This window comes from Gossypium raimondii, chromosome 2, assembly GCF_025698545.1.
Source record: "Gossypium raimondii isolate GPD5lz chromosome 2, ASM2569854v1, whole genome shotgun sequence".
Classification (NCBI taxonomy): Eukaryota; Viridiplantae; Streptophyta; class Magnoliopsida; order Malvales; family Malvaceae; genus Gossypium; species Gossypium raimondii.
Genome location: NC_068566.1, coordinates 13163645 through 13182061, shown reverse-complemented (window position 1 = coordinate 13182061; position 18417 = coordinate 13163645). Strand labels below are relative to the sequence as shown.

General features: G+C 33.9%; 1 protein-coding gene and 1 non-coding gene across 3 annotated transcripts; one reads left to right on the top strand and one right to left on the bottom strand.

Annotated features, from left to right (window-relative positions):
* Window positions 1-2006: 2006 nt before the first annotated feature.
* LOC128039516 (U1 spliceosomal RNA) lies at window positions 2007-2169 on the bottom strand. Its single transcript, XR_008194017.1, has one exon. It is a non-coding gene; the product is annotated as a U1 spliceosomal RNA (small nuclear RNA).
* Window positions 2170-2317: 148 nt separating this feature from the next.
* LOC105777896 (uncharacterized) lies at window positions 2318-4054 on the top strand. 2 transcript variants are annotated; one of them, XM_012601405.2, is made up of 3 exons: window positions 2318-2573; window positions 2877-2993; window positions 3131-4054. In XM_012601405.2, exons 1-3 carry the CDS (start codon window positions 2408-2410, stop codon window positions 3757-3759), a joined length of 912 nt encoding a protein of 303 aa, XP_012456859.1. In that variant the 5' UTR covers window positions 2318-2407; the 3' UTR covers window positions 3760-4054. The 2 variants fall into 2 exon arrangements, with proteins under 2 accessions (XP_012456859.1, XP_012456868.1); XM_012601414.2 differs by having other exon boundaries at window positions 2425-2573; window positions 2857-4054.
* The last annotated feature ends 14363 nt before the right edge of the window (window positions 4055-18417 follow it).

Genomic DNA, 18417 nt, shown 5'->3' with positions numbered 1-18417 from the left:
ATAAGTGTAAGAATTATTTCCTGTTTTTATAATCTTATTTTGACCAAACTTATATCTAATGTAGATTCCTTCTTCTTTTTTTATAGAGTCATAAAGCAGCCAGTCAATTCAGACATCGTATTTTCTCTTATTATGACCAACTTACTTCCATATATGCAAAAGATCGAGCCACTAGGAATGATGCTCGAACAACTGCATATATTGTTGAAGAAATAGATGCTGAGGATGTAACTGCTACAAATAATCTTGAAGAAAGAAAGAATTACCGTGGATATGAAGATGATGTTTTCTTGGATGAGATGGATGTCTCTGCTACACAATCGTAACCGCTGAAGCCAAACCAAGGTGGTTCCACATCTTCAAAGAAGAAAAAAAAAGATGGATAATGGAATTGAAAAAATTTCTACTTCAATTATTGATCCTACCATGTTATTGGGGGAAAACATATGAACTGTCGGCCTTGAATTAAATAGGAGCATTGCCTCCGAGAAAGTGATCCAAGAAAGTACTCAAAAATTATATCCGACCTTATGCGAGTAGAAGGATTAACTGAAGATGAGCGCTATCATGCATTAAGCAAAATTCCTGACCATCCAACACAAATGCTCATTTTTTCAATCTACCTTCTTCAGTTCGATTGGAATGGGTGAGAAGATTTCTTTCTAACCATTAAAAATCATGGTTGTGTTGGTGATGTTTTGATAACTTTTTGTATATGTAATATTTGGATGGTAAGATGCCATTAGTAGAATGCCATAGACTGTTGTAACTTTTTAGTATTGTAAAATTTAATATTTAGATTATGACATATAAGTTAATGACATCATGTAACTTTTTGTTAATATATGAACATTATGTTTGGATGTAAATTATAATTCTCAAGCTATTTATTAGTTCTAATATTTTGCTTTTTAGTTTAGAAGATAATTAATTTGTTTGTTTCACTAATGATATTTTAGCACATTAAATATGCATTGCAATTTAACAATAATAAAATAGATTATATGTTATTTTCTAATATTATATATTATAATTTTTATTAATTCATATTTTAATAATAATTATATTTTATTAAATTATATATTATTTTATTAATTTTATTTAGTAAAAATTATGTTAAAATATGACTAAATTATATTTAATAATAATCTTATTAAAATTTAATAACAATAACAATAATCATCTACCTAAAAAATTCTATTAAGGGTACTTTGGTCATTTAATACTTTTTCCTTATTCTATTACAACATCTATTCCATTCAACCAAATACAAGAATGCTATTATAGCTCTATTTCATTCCATTCAACCAAACAACTGAATTACTAATTACAGTTCTATTCCATTATAGTTCTACTCTATTACAACTCTAGTTCATTACAACCATATTCCATTCCCCCCAACCAAACGTGCTGTTAATCTTTTTAATTTTAAGATTTCAAAGTTTAGGTACAATTGCTAATACAAGAAATATATTTTTTGTTAAATTTGTTAGTGTAAAATTTTGAAATGAAGAAAAAAACTCAATTGTTTGCATACAATAGAAAAATGATGTTGTAATGAACTTGAATTTAATAAAATAATTTTAACGGTAGAACTTGAATTTTGAAATCTAAAAAGTAAAGGGACTAAATTCTTAAAAATAAAAGTACAAAATTACATATGTTTATTTAAGTAACGTGTGATGCATAAAAAACTAAGCGTGTTAAATATATTATATAAACACAACACTTGATCCAGACAACATGGAAGAAACAAATGCAAGTTGATTAACAAAGGATCAAAATGGAGCAACAGAAGGTCGAAAGTGAACTTTGAAGTTGTGAAGGTGGATCAAAGCGAAAGAAATGAATACCGACTTTTCCTTTACTTGGTCTTCATGTCATGAAGAAAAATACACATTCTGAATTTGACGTGGGACTAGATTTTTCTTGCGAACAAATAGAAACAATCAGTGATACAAAGCTTTGTTTAAAGCGAAGAGGAAGCAACCATCAAAGAGATGATATGAAAACAACGATCAAATCTTGGATACCCGCTGCCACAAATTATGACGTAGGCTCTCCTACTTGAGGAGACCTTACAGCAGCACCCCTCCAAAGTGCAATGAAGGTCACCGTCCTAGGCCATGAGCCTTTATGATCGCTCATAGACCCCGTTCTGGTAAGTATGTTGGCTAGTTGCAGCTTGCTTCATATTTATATTGTACAGCGCTTTGTAAACCCTCATCAATAAGCAGTGTGGGATTTTTTAATTTACAAATTAAGGGAGAAAAACACGGGGGAGAACGATAGAAACGACAGCGTTTCCCTGAAATTTCTAACAGAATAACAAACCTACATTTTTCAAAGGCGCAAAGAAATAAACAAAAAAGGAAATTCAGAAGCAGAGACAGAGACAGAGACAGAGATGGCAACGGACGGCGAGAAAGAGATAGCAGCCGCTAACATGGAGAAAGAGGAAAGGAAAAGGAGAAATGCTGAGAAAGGGTTGAACCGGATGTCTCAAATCCGGTCCGCACGTCCTCAATCTCAAGAACATCACCCCATTCCACCTTCATCAACCCATGCCAAAGGTAACCTCTTATAAATCTACTTGTTAGCTTGCATGGGTTTCCCTTTTCTAATTACATCAGGCTTCTGTGAATGTTTTGAGACTGGGTTTTTGTTTCTGATCTGCTAAACAATCTCATCGGAGCCTGTTTTTGTCATATATGTTCTTTATATAGGCTACCATCAGTTTTACCTGGAACATACATCAGTTTGAATAGGGGTAGTCTTCTTCGATTGTTTGATAGGAATTATTCGTATAATTTTTTTTTTCTCAAAAAATTTCTAATTAGTCAATTGGATCGTTAGTCTTATTGAATTTCTGACAGATGCAAGGAGAGAAAGCTTAAGCTTTGATGCACAGAACGACGGAATTCGAGATCGTAACGCATTTTTCTCCGACGATGACCAGACATCGCAAACAAATCAATCTCACAATATCAGTGGTACATGATGTGCTTGGTTCTTATTCATCTCCCTTCTATACAAAAACAAAATATTCACTGTTTAATGTGTGCAATACATAGTTCTTTCTTGAAGGAGATAGCAGCGCTCTTTGATTACTTTTATTCAATTTTGGCAGCTGGACCTGCGGGACTGAGTGAAGCCTCAACTTCTAGTAATCTTATACAAGGTGGGACGCATGAAATATCAAGTGCCAACTCCGTAGATGTTGGAACTGATAAACATCCGATGTCTGGTCGTGCGGTGGGAGAAAAGGATAAGTCAAAGGCAATGCAGGACCGGAAACCATCAACCAATGCGGAATTAGTCCAAAAAGCATGCAGGAATCAACCTAATTTATTCTCGTCAAAACTAGTGAATTCCTGCATTATAGCTTCTGAAAGAGCACGCAGTTTATGTGCCCTATTCATAGCAATTTGTGTGCTTCTTTCTCATATTAATTTTCCCTTGCTTGGATTGAGTATAGGCAGGTCGGACAGCAATGTAGCCTCAAAGCCTCTTTACATAATCTTACTCACCGACTTGGCCATTGTGCTCAGCCGACTGTTTCTGGACAAGAAAGGAGTGGTGTCGGCAGAGGTGGAGGAAGAGAAACCTGCAGCAGCATCTCAAGATAATAAGGAAAACTGGGATGGAGCCGTTATGCTTTTGGAGAGAGGGTTAGTGGCCTATCAGACAATGCGAGCACTTTTCATAGATTTCAGCATTTATGCAGTGGTGGTCATTTGTGGCACTTCTCTACTCTAACCCCCTTTTTTCTTTTCGGTTGGCTAGAAGATACACTCTATTCTTCTGCAAATGATGCTGGGAAACATTTTATTTGTTTCATTTACAGCGTTTAACTCAACTCCTTATATTCTTCTTTATCTGTCACATATAGGATTCATTAAGTGTTGTAGGTGGAATTGGTGAAAGGCTTTATATATAGGTTGGTTACCAGCTCTGAATGCTGGCTAGTAATTAAGGATGAACCCACTGGCTCTGGTACTTGAGAAATGAGATTTCATTACATGGAAAAATGGCAGGGATTTCTTCTGGACCACCGATTTAGCCACTAAGGTTTATGTTGCTCCAACTTTTCGTTTTTCTTACACATAATACTCCAAATACATGAAAAACCCTTTTATTTAAAAAAAAATTGAGTATAACTTTATCAAACACAAACCTTTATATTATTCAAATACATAAAGTTTTTTTTTAAATACATATATTAGTACTTATAGCATAGAGGCAACCAATCCATGCACCAAATGACAGCCAAATACTAAATTATTCATATTTTAAACCTAGGTGTTGGTATATCCAACAATATTATAATTTTTAAAATTTCAAATATATCAAACACAGAACATAAGTTTTTATCAGAAATGATAAATAGTCGAAACACTTAAACGTGCCTTATTAAAATGTGTTAGACTCGTAAACTAAATATGTGTTTAACATTGAGACTAAAAAGTACTTTTCATGCTAGAAATAACCAAAAAAGGAACTTTTCAAGTTAAACTAACTCTTCAAACCGGTTTTAAAAAAAATCTGAAAATTTTAGTTTTTGAATTTTAAAAGTCAATTTGAGTGTCAAATTATAAATTTGTCCCTCTTTTATATCATCTGTCGATTATAAGGCATAATACTAAATGTAGCACTTAACGCTTACATTTTTGTTAATTTGGCTTTTATTTTTATTTTATCTAAATTTGACCATTAACCTTTAAAAATAATCAAATTGTTTTTTTAATATTGACTAAAATATTAATTTTTAACGATGTTTGCATGATAATTCGCTTGACAACCCGCTTATACTTCATGTTGACATAGTACTATTTGTCTTATATGTCACTTCAACAAATAATTTAAATTTTATAAAAACATTCAAAAGAAGAAGAAGAAGAAGAAGCATGTAGTACATGTGGATTGTCATGCAAGCTATCATGTCTAAAAATTTGATATTTTAGTAAGTATTTCGTTAAAACAAAAATTAACTCTTTTGAAAGGTTGATAGCCAAATTCAACCATTTTAAAATAGTTGAGGGTCAAAAAAAGGAATAAAGACCAAATTGACAAAAATACAAATATTTAGGGCTAAATTTGACATATGTCTAATTATAAGTATGATTTATACATCTAAATTATTTCATGTTAAGTTATAACATCATGTTAATGATTATAATATTATAATATTAATGATTATAAATTTTAATATGTTATAATATTAATGATTTTGAATATCATTTAAATTATTTCATGTTAAGTTATAACATCATGTTTAAAATGGACCTTTTAAATTTTCACCAAACCTTTTGGTAGTAATGCTAAACACATGAAATGTAAAATCAAACCTCTCAAAAGTATTTTTCAACAAGAATACTAAATCGCTCTAAATGTGAATCAATTTGTGAATGATCATTAAACAATTATTAAATAATAAGATACAAAAAAGATAAATGGAGGTAGAGGCATAATGTAATTGGAGTTAGGGGGCTTGACCCCAAAATTTTGGTAATTTTTTATTAAAATTTTAATTAAACCTTAATTTTTTTGAAAAATCTAATTTAAAAAAAAAAATTTAACTCCTAGAATCTAAAGTACTAAATGGAGGGGACTGAAATCCAAACAAGGCCCCACCTTGGGCTGCTATGGTATATTGTTGTTGTTATAATTTGTAATGCCCTAATTTTTCTAGTACAATAAATGGAACCGTTCCGAGACCTGCTACAGTAAAATTTTGAGAAAAAATTAAAGATGAGACCAATAAAGGGAATTTTTAAAAGGAATTATAATGATTAATGGTTGAAAATCAATGAATTAAATTTTGGATGTGAAAATATGGATAAAAGGATTAAATTAAAAAGTTGGAAAAGTATGAGAATTAAAGAGAAAAGTGACCAATTAGAGAAATTATGGATTGATAACAATTTCTATCAAGAAAACTGAGTTTTGGGCTAAATGGAATAAAATAAAAGTATACGGACCAAATTGAAAATTTTCCATTTTTGGCCTAAAAGGATTAAAATGTAATTTTGTATGGTTGGACAGATTATGGAGCTTTATGATGTTATGTGAAGATTTAATGTGTTAAGTGTCATATTTGATATTATTAAGTGAAGTGATAAGAGAAAGCGACTAAAAGTGTCATTTCTCTATTAAAGAATACTTTGAGAATTTTCAAGAATATTATATTAAGAATTTATGAATTTATTTTATGTGTAGAGATAGAAAATTAGTGGCAATGGATTTGGAATTTAAATCATGGGAAATTGTGGCTCATTCATTTAAATTTTGGGTTTGACTTTGACTAATTTTATGTGAACAAAAGAAAAGGCATTTATGTACTTTACACTTTATCTTTATCATTTCAAATCATCTATGATTCTTCACAATAAGTAAAATGTAACACTCCCAAAATTTACATATTTTTCTGTTAATTTTTGTTATAATTAAGTCTTTGTATTTGTGGCGTTGCACTCTAGTTATGTGTTGGCGGTTAGGGGTTTGAGTCTTTGCGTAAGTGAAATGGAGATATGTTTTTGCTACTCTGCAGAATTAATTTAGTTTTTCTTTTGAAATATATTTTTATTTCCGCATTTTAAATGTATCTTCCTTCTTCCCTATCTCGTTCCTCTTCTTTTTAGTTCTTCTATATTTTTTTCTTCTTTTCTTTTTTGCTATATAGATTATTGAGTTCTGCTTGTTAAATTTTTGTTGTTGTGGTCGGGAAAGTTTCTTTTTCTGTTGTTCTTTAACTGAAGGTTAATTCTATAAGTTTTGGTGTTAAAGTTTTGCTAACATTTGATGTTGTTCGCTTTTGGTCAAAAATTGGTTTTCTGATTAAACTGCTCGAATCCTTTGTCTAAATGTTCAATTGGTGTTTGTTAGGAGAAGGTCTCGAGGAAAATTGTTCCTCAAATGACTTAGGTTCATGAATTGTTGTATCGTGCGAAGGTAATGGTTGTTTTTAAGTTGGAGATTTGCGTTCAAGTTTCAACATAGTTGGTTGATTGTTGTTTATGCAAACTATTTCGTTTTTGCCGCTGATTGAACTTTTGATTGTCGTTTTTAGGGATTTGGATCATTTCCTATTATTCTACATCGAATCTCTAATAGGTGTGTAACGAAAACCCATTTTTCTGCAACTTTCAAACGCCAAAAAACAGGACTGTCGATGCCACACGGTCGTGTGTCAGACCGTGTGACAAGCGTGTAACTTACTGTTTATGAATCAGAGTCACACGGGCCAGGGAAACAGGTCTGTGTCCAGGCCAAGTAACTCACTATTTGTGAAACAGAGTCACATGGGTCAGAGACACAGGTGTGTGTCCAGGCCATGTGAGAGATATTGTGTGTTTTGAGTCACACGGGCGTGTTCTTGGCCGTGTGCTAGACTGTGTAACTTAATATTTCAGCCATATGGGTGTGTTCTAGGCTGTGTGGACCACACAGGCAAGTCTTCTATTCCATGTGAATCCATACGTGCGTGTGAGCTAAAATTTAGATTTTTCGTTAGGGTCATAAACGTCGTTCCAATCAAACATAGGCCTACCATAATGCCCGTATGATCTGATTTGTGTAAATCCCCTTAACCCGAATCCGTCGTTGAATTAGGGTTACGAGGCATTACTGATCAAAACACGGTTCAGAATAGTCATTCATTACAATTTAAGCACAAAGTAATATAATCTCCTTTACAATTTTTTTTTCCAAACTCAACTAATAACCATCCTCTTATTCCTACTAATCAAATTTGTAAAATTGAATCACATAGTCAACCCATATCACACGACATATTATTCATTAGCATATAAGACAATAGCTAACATTACAACATGGCCAATATACTTTTGATACTACTAATTTATGCGTAATTCACCAGAACAACAATAGTTATTTCTGAGTTCAATTGCCGAACCAAACATACCAAATTTATATGCTAAGCATCATGCCAAAATTTCATATACACAATTAATTCACTTCTCATTTCTTCGGCTAGCAAATTAGCCTCAAAATTCATACCAATTTCCATCATTCAATATTAAGCTAATTATACTATTTCATAACCTAATACAAACATCAATATGTCACTTTATAACTATATATATAACCAACAAAACATACCTAAAACATAGTCATTATTTACCAATTAGAACCGTACCTAAATAACCAACCAATCAATCATAAACCATATTCATTCTTTGCCATCATTTAATCATCAAAATGTCACCTATCATAATAAGCATGCTAAACACATAGCTAATATACATACACATCAATTACCATGATTCATCTCATAACATAATCCTAAACACAACTCTATCATATATACCATTTCCAAGCCAACTCACATGGCTAGAATTACATTTCAAAATATACCAAAAGTTCACTAGCCTATACATGCCATATACCATATATACAAAGCTTCAAAAGTACCAACAAGATGATCGATAGTGTGATGATGTTTCCCGACGATCCCCAAGTCCGAGCTAGCTTCGATAATCTATAAAACTGTGGAAGAATGCACAAAGTAAGCTTTGGAAGCTTAGTAAGCCATAAACAAATAAATCATTTCAATGATATCTATAATTCAATTCAACTAGGTCGAATTAAAATATATCTCAAACACATACATTTAACTAACTCATATAAATTCATATGATTACATTAAGTACTAAACTTACCTTTATATTTCATAAACATATAAGTTCACACATACCTGAACCATTCAGCTCAAATTCACATTCGGATTTGTTAAGAACATATAGAAATCATATAAAGCTCGTACAATACCATATCCCGGATATGGTCTTACATGTTAACGAATATCGATGCCACTGTCCTAGACAAGGTCTTATACGAATCATACACGATGCCAATGTCCCAGACATAGTCTTACACGTTTTCTTACTTCGATGCCAATGTCCCAGACATGGTCTTACACAAAATCACACCTCCGAAGTCCTAATATCATGTCATCAATATCAAATACATTTTCTAAGGTTCATTCAGAGCTATCGACTTCGTAATTAAATCATTTCATACACGAAACCAATCATCTAATGCTCAAATCAATTCAACAATATATATATTCATATACGAATCAAATTCCGCAATGTATAATCATATAAAAATCAATTCGCAATGTATAACTATATATGAATCAAGTTCGCAATGTATAATCATATACAAATTAATTCGCAACTTATATCCATATACAATTCAATTTCAACAATGTATAACCATATACAAATTAATTTCAAAGAAAGTATAATCATATACAAATCAATTTGGCAACTTATCTTCATATACAAATCAATTTTGTTAATGTATAACCATATACAAATAAATTTCAGCAACGCATACAACCATATACAAATTAATTCAAAGAACTTATATCCATATACAATTCAATTTCAACAATGTATAACCATATACAAATTAATTTCAAAATGTATAATTATATATGAATTAATTCGCAACTTATCTTCATATACAAATCAATTTCGATAATGTATAATCATATCCAAATAAATTTCAGCAATGTACAACCATATACGAATTAATTCAGCAACTTATATCCATATACAATTCAATGTTAACAACGTATAACCATATACAAATTAATTTCAGCAATGTATAATTATATACGAATTAATTCAGCAATATATATATCTATAACTAATCAAATTCGGCCACGTATATAACATTTACATTTAAATTCAAAAACATTTATTTACATATGAACTTACCTCATTTGGAAACGAACGGATCGGAATGACAATTCGACAACTTTCGATTTTCCCCAATCCAAATCTGATTTCTTCCTTTCTTGATCTAAATCAATTCAAATTTAACTTCTTTAAAGACATATTCATTCAATTTCATCCAAAAACACATAAATGGGAATTTTTCACTTTAGCCCTAACATTTCACATTTTTACAATTTAGTCCCTATTTCACAAAATCACAAATTACACAAATTTTAAATACACCCATGCTTAGCCGAATTTATTAGAGGTCCCTAGCAGCTGAAAACTTGCATTTACTTCACATTTCAACCACTCAATTTCCACATTTCTCAATTTAATCCCTATTTGAGAGTTTCATCAAAAATCACTTTATAAAATATTAAAATCTAACATCAAATATTCATATTTCACCATTAAAAATCAAAGAACACATAAGCTCATCAATGGCAACTATCAAAATCTTTAACAGTTTTGAAATTGAAGACACGGGTTAGCTAGTACTAGTTGCAACGACTCCAAAAACATAAAAATCATTAAAAATGGTACAAAAATACTCACCATGCACCCAAGTATACCATGGCCGAACCTTAATAGCTTAAATGGTGTTCTCCCTTAGCCAAAATCGGTTGAAGATGGTGAAGAAAGATGATAACTATGTTTTGTTTTATTTAATTTATCTTTATTTACAAATTTACTTTAATGCCATTAATGAAATCATTAGAAAATCATATAATGGATGACCATTTATGTCATTATCCACTAATTATGGTCTAATCACATCATATGGACCTCACATTTAATTAATCATAGCAATTGAGCACTTTAACAAATAGTATGCAACTTTTATATTTTACGCGATTAAGTCCTTTTATCAAATTAACTAACCAATCAGTAAAATTAAATCACGAAACTTTCACACATATTAAATAACATACTGTAAATACCAAAAATAATATTTAAATAATTTTACGACCTTAGATTTATAGTTTCGAAACTATTGTTCTGATTTAGCTAAAATTCGGCTGTTACAATTTGGGCTATAAAACCCATTAACTGATGATTTGTTTCTGTATAAACTGTTATTATATATATCATCAATTTGTAGAATAACGAGTAATCGTATTCCAAATCAACTGAGTATAATTTGGGTCTGTAACACTGTATGCTTATGTTTGTATTTGTAAATCTGCATCTGCATTGGGGTTAGGATTGAATAAGAAAGAAGTTGTGGGCAGTTTAATTATTTGTTAAGACTGGTGGCTAAGCCACACATATGTATCTGATTCTAGTGACTTATTACTTTCTGATCTGGTAGCTAGTCTGTGAAATTTTGAACGTGACATATAGTCACCATGTGGTGTGTAGAGATAGGTACTTGATACCCTTTGTGGTGTGTAGGATTGGACAAAGATAGTGTGTAGCCGATGGATGTAGGAAATCTGTATACTGTATTTATCGTCATCTGTATCTGTAACTAATATATTCTGTTCTATTTTGTATCTGATTCTAAGAATTGTTGAACAATGAGAAATTGAAGATATGTTCTATAGTTTATGTTACATAAAAACTATAAGTTACACACTGAGCCTATCAACTTATTTTATCTATTTGAACGAATTTCAGGTAATCCATTGACTTAGGCGGCTCAGCGTGGCGAGAACTTGGTCATCCTCATTTAGTATTTTACTATTTTAGTTAAACTTATCCTATAGTATGCTTTATCTTGGATTTCAAATGTGCAGTTTGGATTTCTACGTTGTTTTAATTGTTTAAATGATTGCTGACAATTAACCTTTAAATAGTTCAAAGTGAGATTTTCTGAAATGATTTGATGTAGCTTCCCAGATTTGGTCTTAACGTCTAGGCCGGGTATGGGGCGTTACATTTAGTGGTATTAGAGCTAGGTTTACAAAATTCAGACTGTTTTTCTGGGCTCCTATTTTTGCTAAAATGTTTTTTAAAAGAAAAATTTATTCGAGTAACACTGAAAACTGATTTATAAAAGACTGAGTCTCCGACGCTAAACCTGTAAGTACTTTTACTTTATCTAGACTAACTAGATAGAAAACTACTGAACTTGTGGGTTTAGTTATAGACTGTGATATAGACTATGAAATAAACTATCTAATGAGAATTTCGAACTGATCTGTGAACTTTTGACATTGTAGATAAGTGGATATAATGAGTTTACACGGTAGTCGTGGACGTGGTTTGCGTGGTTATCGTGGACGCTGGGAAGGAGCTCAAGCAGAGTCATCCTCTACGGGCAGTATGCCTAATTTGGAGACCAGCGAGACTGTTGGTAATCCTACTGTTGAGACTGGGTCTCAGACTCCGATAGTCAGGGATGACGTACTGTCCCAAACTATGTTACATATTTTAGAGAGAGTCATTGAGACCCATTCTGGATCTCGGGGCTAAGGGTCGGTTCTTGAACTACTCCAGTCAAATGGTGCTGAGTTGAATAGGGGTGTCACAAGAGTCGTCCATACCATAGCCGAGTATTGGTTAGTGGCCACCGAGCGTATTATGAACGACATCGACTACACTTCCGCACAAAAACTGAAAGGTATAGTATCTATGCTCCGAAATGAGAGCTACCAATGGCGGTTGATAGTTAAGTAGGGTGTCCAGCCTGAACAGGCTATTATTTCTTCAAGAACGCCTTTAGAGTAAGTATGTTGGGGCAAGTTATGTAGAGGCTTGTAGACAGGAGTTTATTAGCTTAGTTCAGGGTGAGAGGTCCGTAGCCGAGTATGAGGTTGTGATGTAGTCGTAAACCAACTAAAAATTCAACAAAAGCAAGTGCCCCTATCAATTAATAGTATAGCTACGGTGAGCACAGATATCGTTCCTATGAAGACTAAAAATACTAGTAATTGTTGTCTTTCTATTATTTAACCGACAAATTGGAGTGATTGATTAAAACTAAAATTAACTAAATTAATTAAGTAAAGAACATGGTAAAGAACAATTCAGGAAAATAAAAGAATCCACCTAACCTTCATCTGTCATTATCAATCTAAATTAAGCAAATTCTTCATTTAGTATCTTAATCCATAGAAATCCCTAAATTATGCTAATATCTCTCTTCAAGACTAAGAACAACTGACTCTAGGTTGATTAATTGAAATTTCTTTCTAATTAAAACCCCTATTGTCGCATTAGCTCAATCTATGGATCCCCCTATTAGATTTGACTCTAATCTGGTAGATTTATGTCGTCCTATTTCTAGGATTGCATACAACTCCACTTAATTATGGTAGATCTACTCTTAAACAGGGTCTATTTCTCCTCTAATTCAAGCACATCAAACATGAATTAATAGTCTAAAAATATTAAACCACAAATTAAGCACACGTAATTGAGAACAAGATCTAAATATTTATTGCATAAAAATAGAAATCAAATGACATAATCCATCTTAGGGTTCATCTCCTCTAGGTATTTAGAAAATTAGTTTATAATCACAAATAAAAACATCTCAAAGACAATATATTCATAAGAAATTAAGAAACTTATAATAAACTTCTGCACAGACTCCGACTCCAAGTCTCGTTCAGCTGCCGTGGCACGGTCAGGGGTGGTAACAGTTCTGGCCGAGGTCAAAGAGCACCAGGTAGAGGTGCGGGTCAGACTGAGGCACGATAGTCTACCCTTGTGTATACAGCAAGGTGCCGTGAGGATAGAGATGACGCCGATGTTATAGAGAGTACATTTTTTATTCATTATGTTCTGTATTTTACTTTGATAGATATTTTATCTACTCACTCGTATATAGCTAGCACTGCTTCTGTGAAACTGGATATATCTACTGAGAATACTACTAGAGAAATTTCTATAATTAGCCTCTTAGGCCAGTCAGTCCGAGTTAATAAAGTTTATAGACGGGTTCTATTAGAGGTTCAGGGGGTTGTGTTTTTGGCTAACTTGATAGAACTTTTGTTTGGAAAGTTTGATCTGATTCTAGGAATGGATTGGCTCGTGGACCACCGGGTCAGTCTAGACTGTGCCTCTAAGAGGGTAACTTTGAGACCTAATGTAATCTCTGCTCTGGTAGCTGAAAAGCTAGTTCGGAAAGGTTGTGAGGCATACTTAGCCATTGTGTTTGATTTTGGTTCTACAAAAATTTTTGTTAAGGATATTCAAACTCTAAAAGACTTTTCAGATGTTTTCCTCGAGGAATTGACAAGAATACCTCTGGACAAGGAGGTTGAGTTTGCTCGAACTGTTACCTGGTACTGCTCCAATTCCCATTGCTCTTTACCGCATGGCACCAAAAGAGATTATAAAATTTAAAGCCCAGCTTCAGGAACTTCTTGATCGAGGGTTCATTCGCCCGAGTATGTCTCTATGGGGAGCATTGATTCTATTTGTCAAGAATAAAGGCGACACAATGAGAATGTGTGTGGATTATCGTCAGCTGAATAAGTTGACTGTAAAAAATATGTATCCATTTTTGAGGATCAATGATTTGTTTGTTTAGTTTCATGGGGCATCGGTATTCTCCAAAATCAATCTTCGTTCTGGGTACCATCAGCTCAAGGTTAAGGAGACTGATGTGTATAAGACCGCTTTTAGGACCCATTATGGGCGTTACGAGTTCCTAGTCATGCCTTTTGGTTTAACGAATACCCCGATTGCATTTATGGATCTGATAAACTGGGTGTTTCAATCGTACCTAGATTAGTTTGTCGTAGTCTTCATTAACAATATTTTAATTTATTCTAAGATTGAGAGTGAGCATGATGACCATCTTCGGATAGTTCGACAAATACTCCGTGAGAAAAATTTGTATGCTAAGTTTAGCAATTGTGAATTTTGGTTACAAAAGGTTACTTTTTTGGGTCATGTAGTGTCAATTGAGGGGATTCGAGTTGATCCTAAAATGATTAAGACTGTGACCAAGTGGAAACAACCGAAGAACGTGTCTGAGATCTATAGTTTCCTTGGGTTGATAGGTTTCTACCAGAGGTTTATGGAAGGGTTCTTGTTCATCGCAACTCCCTTAATTAAGTTATTGCGTAAAAACACACCTTTTGTATGGTTTGATGTGCAGCAAGCGAGCTTTGAAAAGCTCAAGTCCGTTCTGACTCAGGCACCTGTTTTAGCCTATATCAAGTAGAGGGTTTGTTGTCTACAGCGACTCTTTGTACGCCGGATTAGCATGTGTTCTGATGCAAGACGGTAAGGTTGTGGCTTATGCATCTTGATAGCTTAAGTCATACAAGGGCAACTGTCCCACGCACGACCTTGAGTTGGTTGCAGTTGTCTTCGCTTTGAAAATCTAGAGGCATTATCTATATGGTGAGAGGTGTATCATCTACACTAACCATAAGAGCCTTAAGTATTTGCTAACATAGAAGGAGTTGAATATTAGGTAGCGTAGATGGGTTGAGTTGCTTAAGGACTACGATTGTATAATAGAGTATCATGCTAGTAAAGCCAATGTTGTGGTCAATGGTCTTAGCCGTAGATCGATGACTGATCTGAGAGCGATGTTTGCTCGTCTGAGTTTGTTTGATAACGGTAGTCTTCTGGCTGAGTTGTAGGTTAAACAGACCTGGGTTGATCAGATTTGAGCTAAGTAGAAGAATTATAAGTCTCTGGTGTTTTATTCAGATTAAGGATAGTGGGACTTCTGATTTTGGATTAAATAGCAATGAGATGCTATGTTTTAGGGGTCAGATCTTTGTGCCTAACGATGTTAAGGTAGTTGATACGATCTCGATTCGGATGATGTGACGAGTCGTATTATGTTCCCGATCGAATTTAGGTAGTGTCGATTTAGTTCAAATTCAATAAGATGAGTTATAATGGTTTCAAATGACTTAGGAAGCAAAATGGGGACAAATGGTTTCCAATGAAACAAGAACGAACCCTTATTAGCAAATAAGGACCCGGGCTTAAAGGTTTCAAAGAAAAAGAAAAGGATGGTAGATAAAACCGAGACCCTCTATTTAGCAAAATAGGAACCTTCAGTATATTTGTGAACGCCACACCAAGGGTGATAAGTTCGAAACAAAGTCAGATTGACGCCACTCATAAAGATAAGTCAATTGAGCTTTGAAGAATAAAGAGAGTGAATTTCTCACTAAAATTATATTTCATTCAGAAATTTGGCAAAAAGTCCTTTTACAAGAAAATGAGTAACTATTTATAGCCTAAAGCCTAGTAGCCGAATGGACATATTCTAGACTTAATTTCTAAGCAAACATTGAACAAAAAAAATGGCCAATGTAGGTCCGGCTAAATGGTGACCATACATGAAGCTTCCACATTAAGCAAATGAATCTTGGGAATGCATGTAGCAGCTACATTCGGCTGATGAGCTTAAATGATCATTCAATAGGCAACTCTTGCTGAAAAATTATCAATAATAAAGAGGGCACTTGAGCAGCCACATTAGGTGTGAATGGACGGTTTTGAAGAGCCTTAAAATGTGAACACCAAGAACCGAATGGCCAAAATGTATCCAGCAATGTGAAGGAAATAAATGGCAGCTTGAAAAACTATCTCTTTAGCCGAATGGTCACTTAGAGAACTTCAATAATCAGCACACCATTTTTAATGTAGTTCATGCATGTATCATTAGGTGCATTGAATCCAACATGCATGCATCTTGCACACCACATTCGGCCAACCTTTCCCATGCATCTTCCACATTCTAATGAACCTAAACAAAACAAATGAACCTCATTAATTTAACTCAATTCAATTGAATTAATTTAAAACATAATATGAACATACTAATTAACATTAAGCCAATTAAATATGTACTAAACAAGACACATTAATTCTACTGAACATAATTAATTCATGTAATATATTCGCACAAATTAAATGACATCTAGACACCTTTAATTCAACCAAATCAACATATTAAACACTTGTAATAAATTAAGACATATTTAAAAGTCAGAATGAAACTTATTTAAATGCTTATTTAAATGGTCTAAAATTCCAGCAGCAAATTAATTAGCTAGAACGAAATTCAGCTTCAAAGAAGTTTAATATGTTCAGCTCGTTTTTAAACTCCTTGCTATCATTTTCCTCAACCCGTTCCACCATTGCTAAAATAGCATCTTTGAATCATTTAGCTCTAGCTCGCTTTATTGGACCAATGGGCAGCTTGATGGCTTCTTGTTCGTTCTCCACTTGGTTCGTAGGCAAGCTCACATCATTCCCCTCCTCTTCAGAATGATTTGTCCTCGGAATCTGCATCAAACGGAGACAAATTAGAAACGTTAAAAGTCGCGCTAACGTTATATTCACCAGGCAAGTCCAATTTATAGGAGTTATCGTTAATTCGCTCAAGGACTTGAAACGGTCCATCCCCTCTCGGAAGAAGTTTGGATTGCCTTTGCATAGGAAATCTCTCCTTGCGCATATGCAACCAAACCCAATCTCCCGGCTCGAACACAACTCGTTTACGACCTTTGTTAGCATGTTGCTCATAGTTCTTGGTCTTGGCCTCAATATTGTCTCGAACTCGTTGGTGCAATTGCTTGACGAAATCAGCTTTGCGCTTCCCATCTACATGAACAAGTTGATTAGAAGGCAATGGCATTAAATCAAGTGGTGTTAATGGATTGAAACCATAAACAATTTCAAAAGGAGAAAATTTGGTAGCTGAATGAACAGCTCGATTATACGCAAACTCCACATGTGGTAAGATTCTTCCCAAGCCTTGAAATTCTTTCGAATAATAGCTCGAAGCAATGTAGACAAAATCCGATTGACCACTTCGGTTTGGCCGTCTGTTTGCGGATGGCAGGTGGTTGAAAACAGCAGCTTCGTTCCAAAACGCCCCCATAGTGTCCTCCAAAAATGGCTAAGAAACTTCGCGTCTCGGTCGGACACAGTCGTCCTAGGCATGCCATGCAACCTGACCACTTCTTTGAAAAATAAGTTAGCAATATTCACGGCATCATCAGTTTTATGACATGCTATAAAATGAGCCATTTTTGAGAACCTATCTACAACCACAAATATTGAATCTCGGCCATTTTTACTCCTTGGTAATCCTAGCACGAAATCCATAGAGATATCAGACCAAGGGGTTTCGGGAATGGGCAATGGCTTATACAAACCATGGGGCTTAATTCGTAACTTAGCCCGTTTGCAAGCAATGCATCGATTACAATATCGTTCAACATCTCGTCGCATCTTGGGCCAAAAGAAGTGTTCGTTGAGTGTGGCTAAAGTCTTGGCAACTCCGAAGTGCCCCATTAATCCACCACTATGCGCTTCCTCAATCAACACCTCTCGAACGGACCCTTGGGGTATACAAAGCTTCCCTTCACGGAATAAGTACCCATCATGTCGATAGTACTTCTCATAAGCTCCTTTTTCGCATAACCTGAAATGTTCACCAAAGTCAGCATCTTCGACATATAAGTCTTTGAGAAATACAAACCCCATCAATTTTGCATCCAAAACATTTAGTAAAGCATACCTCCGAGATAGTGCATCAGCCACTACGTTTTCCTTACCTTTTTTATATTTAATAACATATGGAAAAGATTCGAGAAATTCTACCCACTTAGCATGCCTCTTATTCAACTTGTGTTGCCCTTTTAAATACTTCAAGGACTCGTGGTCGGTGTGTATTACAAATTCTTTGGGCCAAAGATAGTGCTGCCACGTTTCTAAGGCTCGAATCAAC